Source organism: Capra hircus, chromosome 25, assembly GCF_001704415.2.
Source record: "Capra hircus breed San Clemente chromosome 25, ASM170441v1, whole genome shotgun sequence".
NCBI classification, from domain to species: domain Eukaryota; kingdom Metazoa; phylum Chordata; class Mammalia; order Artiodactyla; family Bovidae; genus Capra; species Capra hircus.
This window is the reverse complement of record NC_030832.1, coordinates 14397462-14408068: the sequence shown is the minus strand read 5'-3', so window position 1 is coordinate 14408068 and position 10607 is coordinate 14397462. Positions and strand designations below refer to the sequence as shown.

The 10607-nt window shown below is 50.8% G+C and overlaps 1 protein-coding gene across 2 annotated transcripts in view; it reads left to right on the top strand.

Annotated features, from left to right (window-relative positions):
• The window catches only part of ABCC6 (ATP binding cassette subfamily C member 6), a 65610-nt gene continuing 55459 nt past the window's right edge, over positions 457–10607 (top strand). Inside the window, exons 1-6 of one of the 2 annotated variants that reach the window (XM_018040950.1) lie at positions 457–677; positions 1855–2037; positions 3454–3579; positions 3716–3844; positions 7224–7349; positions 9974–10035. In XM_018040950.1, the coding sequence (XP_017896439.1) occupies positions 642–677; positions 1855–2037; positions 3454–3579; positions 3716–3844; positions 7224–7349; positions 9974–10035 (662 nt within the window). In that variant the 5' untranslated portion in view covers positions 457–641. The remainder of the gene's footprint in view (positions 678–1854; positions 2038–3453; positions 3580–3715; positions 3845–7223; positions 7350–9973; positions 10036–10607) is intronic. The other variant, XM_018040951.1, reaches the window with a different exon arrangement.

Genomic DNA, 10607 nt, shown 5'->3' with positions numbered 1-10607 from the left:
AACGTATTAAACCTATGTCTTCAATGGCACTTCGAACCACTGCTCAGTAACCTAGGGATGAAATCATACTACGAATGCTAATAAAAGTTAACTGATTGAACATTTACAGTATGCCAAACACTCTGCTAGACGTTTTATTAGTAATCTTAAAATCTTCCCACCATCCTAGAGGCAGACAGGGTCGGTCCCACAGGTGAGGGGGCTGCGGCTCCAAACGTAACCCGGGGTCCTCCCATCCCCCATTCCGTCGGTCGCTGGACTTGTGCGCACCTGTTGGGTTCGTTTATCTAGATAAATTCCTGGAATTGCTGACCCACAGTATTCGGGAAGTTTGGGATGACACTTGCGCCAGGGGCAAAGGGGATTATATGCAGACATCACCGCACTTTCTGGGGCTCCGGGACCCCCGCCCTCGCTGCCCTGGGTGGCTGCCCTGGGTGGCCGCCCTGGGTGGCCGCCCTGAGCGCCTCGCCACCTCGCCTCACTTCACCCCTCCGCGCCCCACCCTCGCCGCCCGGCCGGACCTTGCCCCCCGGCCTCGCAATGCAAGAACTCGAATCCCCGCCCCTTCCCCCGGCCGGAACGCGGCCAAGGAAGCCGTCCTCGGACCGACAGACAGACCAACAGACGGACGGCGCCCGATGGCCGGGCAAGGCGAGCCCTGCGCGGGCCCGGGGGTGAGTGTCCCCACCCCGCTGCACTTCTCCGGCTGGCGCGAGAGGTCTCTTGGACAGATCTCTCTCGGGCTGCGATACAGGGGAGGGGCGGACCCCCGGGAGGGTAACAGATGTGCCAGGCTAACAGCAAGGCTGGGCCATCTCCTTAACCAAGCTGTTCCCCAAAGAGACCAACCCTGTGAAAGCGGCCTCTAGACACCCCCAGCTACAGGACTCCCCACATCTCTGGTTCCTGCCTCAGGAGAAGACTCTAGTGGGAGGGTGGCATTGCTGTAGGAGGGAGAGAATTAAAGCAACCCTGTTTTCTGAAATTCACATTCACACTTCTCAGGTTAGGAAAGGCCAGCAGAAGATCTGAGGTAAGAAGTACAGATGGAGACCTCTGGTAGAACAAGCTTCAGAGTTAGGCAGGCCAGCGTGGAGTCAGCTCTGTCCCTTCCTATTTGCGTGGGCCTAAAAGAGCCTGTTACCTTCCCAGCTTCTGAGTTTCCTGGTCTATGGAATGGGAACAGTAATACCTGCCTGCTAAAGTGGTTTTAGGGCCTGCCTGGTGGCACAGTGGTAAAGAATCCACCTGCCAGTGAAGGAGGCATGAGTTCGATCCCTGGCTTGGGAAGATCCCCTGGACAAGGGAATGGCTATCCACTCCAGAATTCTTGCCTGGAGAATCCCATGGACAGAGGAGCCTGGCGGGCTACACTCATGGGGTCACAAAGTGTCAGACGTGACTTAGCTGCCAAACAACAACAGCAGAGTGGTCTTAAGTCTGTGCCCAGCACCCATCATGGATCCCAGGTCTCCTAGATTCTGGGACCCAACTGCCTTGGTTCAGATCCCAGCACCACCCCTGTCCAGTTGGGTGAGGTCAGCGGAGTTACTCAGCTATGAAGTACTCTAGGGATGACAGAGGATGAGATGGTTGGATGGCATCACCGACTCAATGGATACGAGTTTGAGCAAAGTCTGGGAGATAGTGAAGGACAGGGAAGCCTGGCATGCTGCAGTCCATGGGGTTGCAAAGAGTTGGACGTGACTCAGTGACCGAACAACAACAAAAAGTGCTTAACACGTTTTTCGTGTAAATATTGGGGGTCCAAAGAGTTGCCTGGCCCCCCAAGTGGTGAGTTTGGGACCCCTGCATTGTACCATCATAAGGGTCACCCTGGTGTTCCCTCAGGTCTGGAACCAGACGGAGTCCGAGCCTGCCACTGCCCGCTTGCTGAGCCTGTGCTTCCTGAAAACAGCAGGGGTCTGGATGCCCCCCATGTACCTCTGGGTCCTTGGCCCCATCCACCTCCTCTACATCCACCGCCATGACAAGGGCTACATCCAAATGTCCCGCCTCTTCAAGGCCAAGATGGTAGCCCCTTCCTCTGGGAGCCTATAATCAGACAATGGTCAGGGGGTGGGGGAGCAGGCCAGAATCAGGCAGAGACCCCAAAGTGGACACGGGGGACCCTGTTAATCAAATAGAGCAATACCCAGAGGCTGCAGAGGGAAACTCAGCGGCATAGACGATCTCAAACCAATCATCACAGATAATAAAAACCGTACATCACCCGCAGACACCCACACACATCCAGACGAGTTTATGGCTACCACAGCCTGGCATTCCCCAAAGTGTGCGGTGTACACTCCTAAGATACACACGGTGATTTTAGAGCCACACCAGGATGCACCTTTTAAATGTTAACACTTAGGCATTGATTTTTGTGTTTCCCCTCCGGGCAGTACTAAAGAACACTCCTTAAAATTGGTGTGTAGTTGTTGTCCAATGTTAGAAAAACACTGGCATTCCAAATGTGAGCGTCTCTGCTCATTCTCCTGTTCCCAAAACCTCTAGAAGCGCACCCTCCATGGTTCATTTACTCCCACACCACCTTGTAAATGTTTGACCTCTTGCCAACCACCTCTCCAGGGTCAGCACACTCTTCCTTAAAGGGCCAGAGAGTATCAGTACTTGTCTGAGCTTCCAAGGATGTGTGGTCTCTGTCTTAACTACTCAAGTCTGCTCTCGCAGCAGTAAAGCAGCCACCGACGACAAACAGTAAACAAGTAGGCACCACTGTGTTTCAGGAAAACTTTATTTATAGTTACAGAAATTTGCGCTTCGTATCAATTTCACGTCAATTTTTCGTTCAATGAGTGAACAATGGGAAACCCACTCTTAGTTCCGAGGTGATACAACAACAGACAAGAGGCCAAACTCAAACCGCCGATGGTAGTTTTGACTCCTGCTTAAGACTAGCTGACATGTTCGGTGGTTTTTCTGAGGCTCCCAGGTCTGCGTGTGTGTGCTCTCTCCCCTTCTTGATTGTCCAAAAGAGAGACCGATGGCAGCTCGGTCAAAGAAGGCCTGGAAACGTATCAGTCCCAACAGAGAGTCCCTCCTTGATTTAACAGTAGGGATGGAAAGAGACTTAAAGAGGGTGTAACTTTTTCACCTAGAGAGTAAATAGCTTTTCATGCTGTTCCTTCATCGCCGAAGCACCCTCCTGTGCATTGTGGGAGCACCACTGGCATTTTGGAAACCGCTGACGTTATTTGTATGATGCATTATGTTTGTGACAGTTACAGGTCAAGCTTGAGCTGCATCACCTCTTACAGCATTTTTCTTTCACGTCGGCCTGTTCAGTGGTCACGCTGGTACATTACAGTGCCCCACCCGGGGCCACTGTCCAGTTGGACGTGGAGTCCCTGTCCAGTTGGCAGGGACTGGCAGAAAGGTTGCCATCTTTCTTTCCCCTACCAGCCTTATCCCAGCCTGTTTCCCCAGGTACTTGGGTTCACCCTCATAATCCTGTGTACCTCCAGCGTGTCTGTGACTCTTTGGAGAATCCAGCAGGGAACGCCCCAGGCCCTCGAGTTCCTCATACACCCCACGGTGTGGCTCACCACAATGGTGAGTCCTGGCCCAGACCTGCTGGCTTGCTCCCGGCTGCTGCTTCTCCTGCCCCGGTGGAGGGCTGGGGCAGAGGGGGCTCCTCCCCCAGCCTCCTCCACCCCCGGCCCACCTGCCACCCAACCCTCTTGTCCAGAGCTTCGCCGTGTTCCTGATCCATGCCGAGAGAAAGAAGGGCGTCCAGGCGTCGGGGGTGCTCTTCGGGTACTGGCTACTCTGCTTTCTCTTCCCAGCCACCAGCGCCGCCCAGCAGGCCTCGCAAGGGGTAAGTGGGGGCCTGGGTCCGGGAACCAGTCTGGTGGTTTCAGGCCTTGGGTCCCATCCGTCCTCCTCCCGCTTCCATCACGGCTTATTCTCTCTGCAGAGACACACACTCCGCAAGCACTGAAACTCAAGCAACACACACAGGCACTTCACATAGATGTTCTTATCACCCCATACCTTTTTATCAACAGAAATTCTTATTGTCTTACACACTCAAGTCACACACTTCACTTGCACACACTTGTATGCCCCCATTCACACATTGGGCTTCCCTGGTGGCTCAGACGGTCAAGAATCTGCCTGCAATGCAGGAGACCTAGGTTCAATCCCTGGGTCGGCAAGGTCCCTTGGAGAAGGAAATGGCAACCCACTCTAGTATTCTTGTCTGGAGAATTCCATCAACAGAGGACCCTGGCGGGCTACAGTCTATGGAGTTGCAAAGAGCTGGACACCAGTGAGCAACTAACACTTTTCACTTCACTTTTTTCCATTTGTGTATCACACAACCACAGACTCCAAAACATCACATACACACACACACACTCGCCTGCACTCACACTTGCTGCCATCCAGTTGTGTATGCTTTCAAGCTCCTACAGGACTTGTGCACAAATGTCCCACACTCATACACACACACACACACACACACACGCACTGCATGGGCACCGACACACTGTTGGTTCAAAACCTCAGGGGTTCCCGGGTGAAATTAGAAACCAACTCCAGATCTGGAGGGCCAAGAGAGAACAAAGAAACAGGCCGCCACTGCAGTTGGAAGGTGACGATTCTCATAAGCAAGGGAACTTATGGAAGATGCTTGTCTTGGCCGCTGCAAAATACATTGATCTCCGCACTTGCCCGCCAGAAACTTAATAGTTTATAGAGGTTTTAACAGGCTTCAGTCACATGTGCCTTCCAGTGGATCTCACCAACACATTGCTCTTTCAAGGTGGCATCCTTGAAGTAGTTTCTAGTGCAGGAACAGTGTGGCCAGAATGCACACTTCAAGGACGGGAGTGGTGAGTGGGGGTGAGGAACTCTGGGTCCAGCTCCCAGGTCAGCCAGGGGTCACGTCCTCTGGATGACCTCCTCTGGCACACAGCTGTGTTCATTCTGATGCCATGTAAGTACGTGTCTCTCCTTATTCTCCACCTTTACTCGTGCCCTCATGCATCTGTATTTACACACTCATTTTGCACACTCACCTGTATTTCCACGTTAGGGGGCGTGATCTGCAAAGAGAAAAATCTATACCCTCAACCAGGGTTTTTCAACCTCAGCACCGGTTACCTACTTCCCTCTTGGGTGGGGGCGGAGAGGAGCTGTCCCACGTGTTATGGGATGTTGAATAGCATCCCTGGTCTCCACCCACTGGATGCCAGTAGTACCACCCCATTACGGTAACCTGACAGGTCTCCTGACAATGGTAAGTGTCCCCTGGGGGCAAAGTCACCCCTGGTTGAAAACCGCTTGCATGGCTGGTATGCTCACCCAAGACGTCTGATCAGGAAACTGATCAGAGTCTGCTGGTCATCATTTCATATGGTTACTCCCTCCGGCTCCTGAAAGAAGAAGGCAGAGAAACACTTTCTGTCCTAAAGGACAGATTTTTAACAAAGCAGCTTTTGTAACTAATGGGAATAGCCCCCAGGCCCTCCACTGATTTACGAGAGGGTAGAGAAGGCAATGGCACCCCACTCCAGTACTCTTGCCTGGCAAATCCCTTGGGCGGAGGACCCTGGTAGGCTCCAGTCCATGGGGTCGCTAAGAGTCGGACACGACTGAGCGACTTCACTTTTACTTTTCACTTTCATGCATTGGAGAAGGAAATGGCAACCCACTCACTCCAGTGTTCTTGCCTGGAGAATCCCAGGGACGGGGGAGCCTGGTGGGCTGCTGTCTCTGGGGTCGCACAGAGTCGGACACGACTGAAGCGACTTAGCAGCAGCAGCAGCAGCTTTCTACGTTGACTTAGCAGCTAGCTGTTTGGAACACAGCACTGAAAGACTAATATTGGGGCCATATATGCTCTGGAGCTCCATGTGCGAGGCCCTGTGGCAGGCACTTGATGTCATGAATTCAGTGAAGATCTGAATGATCCCGTTTTAAAGATGAGGAACCCTAAGCCTTAGAGAAGTGAACGACTCCCTCTAGGTCACGCAGCCAAAGTCCATCTCACCCAAATTCAGGACAACCTTTCCTACAGAAACGATAGTAAAAATGACACTATGGGGAGTAATGTAGCTGCTCTATCAAATTGTCTACTATCTGTCCCCCAAAACGAAACCAAAAACAGGAAAGGAAAAAATCCAGTAGAGAAATTGTGATCTGAAACTTGGGCTCTTGTTTAAAAACATAAAAATTCAGTTCACACTGGCTCAAGGGGGAAAAGTCCCAGGGTATCTATTAGCTCACATACCTGGGACCTGCTAGTAGGCAGAGCTGGCCCAGACATTCAGAGAACTCAGCTAGAGCTCCATTTCTGCCTGTCCCTTGGCGCTCGCCTCTTGGCTTCACTCTCCAATGGGATGGCAAGGAGAGCCCCAATTATTCCAGGCTTTCGCTTCACAGATATAGCAAACCTGGAAGATCTCCTGATGGGTCCAGCTCTCGGTCCAGCGCAGGTCCTGCGTCTGTTCCTAGCCCAAGCACGGTAGCCAGGGACGGGAACGTGCTCGTTGGTCAGGCCTCCATCATCTGCCTGCCCTGCCCCGCCCCCCAGGATGGAATCAGCTCTACATAAACCTCATACCTGAGCATGAGGGGAAGAGTTAGGGTGCTCTGGCCAGAAAGGGCAGGGGCTGGCAAAAGCAATCATGGCAGGGCAGCAAGAGCTCGCGATCTGGAGCAGATCATTTGTGTGGCCTTGAGCAAGGTACTGCCACTTCTCTGAGCCTTGGTTTCCCAATGAGTAACACAGAGCAAGTAAACCCCAGCTGGGGCAGGGTGGGGAGGGACTTGATGAGACAGTGTGTGTAATGACTCCAGCATGTGCCCGAGGCAGAGTGAGTGCTCCCTGAAACCAGCTCCCTTCTTAAACCAGAAAACACTGGCCACAGAGACTGGGACAGGAGATTGGGGGGTGGGGTTCCTTTGTTGCCCAGGGAGAAGGACAAAGTGTCCTTCAATTTGTGTCCTGGTGGCTAAGGCCAGTGGTCACCTAAGGGCACACTCCCTGCCTGCCATTTGTCTGGACAGAATCTGTGTAAGCCAAGTGTTTTCAGGGCCAGGAAGGCTGGGGGCTCCAGCCCCCAGCCGGGCACTGCTCCCAGCATCAAAAACCCCGTTCCGCCTCCATCCCTTCTCCCCTTCCTGACACCCTCCCCAGTCTCTGCTTCTCCTAAGCCCCGACTCAGTGAGACTTCTGCTTTCTCCCACAGGATTTCCAGAGCGACCCTTTCCGCCACCTGTCACCCTACCTGTACTTGTCTCTGGTGATGGCGCAGTTTGCAGTGTCTTGCCTCGCTGATCAACCCCCGCTTTTCCCGAAAAGGCCCCCACAGGCTGTAAGTCACCACGTCTCCAACCAATGCCTTGCTTGTCCCTGTTCCTCTTCTGGTCCTCAGTGCCCCCCAAGTGATGGAAGGAAGTTAAATTAAAGCACAGACCTTCATTTATTTATTTTTTTTAATTCATTCAGCCAAAGCCATATTACATATCAACTCTATGCCACAGGTTGGCCAACTCTTTCCGTCCAAGATAGAAAATATTCTGGGCTTTGTGGGCCATATGGTCTCTGTATGACAGCTATGGAGGTCAGGTTTTGCAAAAAGCAGACAGCCTATATGTCAACAAAGGAACATGGCTGTGTTCCAGTAAAACTTTATTCGCAGAGAAAAAACAGTGGGCCAGATTTGGCTTGGGGGCTGTAGTTTGCCAACCTATTCTGTGCGCCAGCTCAGTACTGAGGATCTTTAGTAAAAAGTGATGTCTCTGTCCTCATGTGACTAATACCCACTAGGGGAACCATTAATCACACAATTACCCAAATGTGTGGAAAATTAAAACTCATCATCATAAAAATTCAGGATTAAAGTGACTTGCTCAATAGAAGTGCTCCATAGAAGTTCATGGTCCATAAGAGTTTATAGCAGATAACACTGTGAAATCCGGAAAGAATTCTCTGAGAAAAAGACAGTTGAGTGGAGGTCATCTAAAAAGATGCTCAACAGTTTGAATAATTAAGTTAAAATGTAACAGGACTTTGTCCAATGAGTAGCAGAAAAAAATTAAAATTGATAACACACGCTGATGGCAAAGATGTGGTGCAGTGAGCATTCTCATGCCCTGTTGGTGAAGAGCTTAAATCTGTGCAGTCTTCCTGGACCCACTGGTAAAATCTCACCTCTTCTTCACCTCCTTGTCACATTCACTGAAGGATATTGTTGAAAACATTGCTGGTGTCATGCATGGTCCTTGCTTTGAGAACTTCTTGGTCTCAGTATTTATTAAGTTGTTCTGAGCAACTGTTAGTTCTTACCTAGGCACTTTTACTGAAAAAACAAGAGAGTTCCAGAAAAACATCTATTTCTGCTTTATTGACTATGCCAAAGCCTTTGACTGTGTGGATCACAATAAACTGTGGAAAATTCTGAAAGAGATGGGAATACCAGGCCACCTAACCTGCCTCTTGAGAAACCTGTATACAGGTCAGGAAGCAACAGGTAGAACTGGACATGAAACAACAGACTGGATCCAAATAGGAAAAGGAGTACGTCAAGGCTCCTTGACACATTGTCACTCTGCTTATTTAACTTCTATGCAGAGTACATCATGAGAAACACTGGGCTGGAGGAAGCACAAGCTGGAATCAAGATTGCCGGGAGAAATATCAATAACCTCAGATATGCAGATGACACCACCCTTATGGTAGAAAGTGAAGAAGAACTAAAGGGCCTCCTGATGAAAGTGAAAGAGGAGAGTGAAAAAGTTGGCTTAAGGCTCAACATTCAGAAAACTAAGATCATGGCATCCGGTCCCATCACTTCATGGCAAATAGATGGGGAAACAGTGGAAACAGTGGCTGACTTTATTTTCCTGGGCTCCAAAATCACTGTAGATGGCGATTGCAGCCATGAAATTAAAGGACGCTTACTCCTTGGAAGGAAAGTTATGACCAACCTAGACAGCATATTCAAAAGCAGAGACATCCCTTTGCCAACAAAAGTCTGTCTAGTGAAGGCCATGGTTTTTGCAGTAGTCATGTATGGATGTGAGAGTTGGACTATAAAGAAAGCTTAGCACCGAAGAATTGATGCTTTTGAACTATGGTGTTGGAGAAGACTCTTGAGAGTCCCTTGGACTGCAAGGAGATCCAACCAGTCCATCCTAAAGGAGATCAGTCCTGGGTGTTCATTGGAAGGACTGATGTTGAAGCTGAAACTCCAATACTTTGGCCACCTGATGTGAAGAGCTGACTCATTGGAAAAGACCCTGATGCTGGGAAAGATTGAGGGCAGGAGGAGAAGGGGATGACAGAAGATGAGATGGTTGGATGGCATCACCAATTCAATGGACATGGGTTTGGGTGGACTCTGGGAGTTGGTGATGGACAGGGAGGCCTGGTGTGCTGCGATTATGGGGTTGCAAAGAATCGGACATGACTGAGCAACTAAACTGAACTGAGGCACTTTCAGTCCTGTGACCAAATCCCTTTTTGCCTTGCCTGCTAGGAAGCACCAAGCCCTTTGGTATCTATTGTGGTTAAGGATCGGAGAAGGACATGGCAACCCACTCCAGTACTCTTGCCTAGAGAATCCCGTGGACAGAGGAGCCTGGTGGGCTGCTGTCCATGAGGTCACACAGAGTCAGACACAACTGAAGCAACTTAGCAAGCATGCATGCACTGGGGAAGGAAATGGCAACCCACTCCAGTGTTCTTGCCTGGAGAATCCCAGGGATGGTGGAGCCTGGTGGGCTGCCGTCTATGGGGTTGCAGAGTCGGACACGACTGAAGCGACTCAGCAGCAGCAGCAGCAGTGGTGAAGTATACAGGACATCTCAGTCTGGTTTTCAGTATTAAGCTTGTTGTCAGTTCATTCTGTCTTCCTGCCCTTAGTTCTGCTTGCCACATACTGGCCATGGATTATGAGACCAAGTCCTCCCACTTCTAAATCTTTTGTGTTTGCAGAATCCATGTCCTAAGGCTGGGGCCTCCTTCCCCTCCAAGGCCATGTTCTGGTGGGTTTCTGGGTAAGTAAAGCAGCAGGGAAGGGGCCGGGGGTGGGGGTGGGGGGGTGCCCCCACCCACCTACATGTGCCGCTCTTATTTGTTACCACAGCTCTTTCCCAAGGAGATTTCCCCAAGCCTACCAAAGTCAGCCAGGCTTTCTCCATCCCAGCCTGGGTGCTGGGATTTTAGTGCGTCCACCATCCATATCCCATTGCCACTCACTCACTGGAGTGAGAGTGGAGTCCTGGCTCTGTCTCTTAGCTGGCCACATCACAAGCATTTAGTCTAAGTTTTCCCCTCTGTAAAATGGGAACAACTCTACCTTCATTAAATGTAGAGTGCTTAGTGCTTGTATATAGAAGGCACTCAATAAAATCATATCTCTATCTAGTCCTTCCACCAACATAGTAGGTGTTTAATAAGCACCTGCTATCTGCCAAGCACCAAGGGTGAGGAGGCAAAAGACCAAATCTTTACTCACTAGAGGCTCCCAGGCTGGTGGAGAAGATGTTTCTCCAGGGTTAGCACACCAGGCATGGAGGACGTACCTACTTCCTGGACCCTCTCTTGACCACACTGCCATCAGATCATA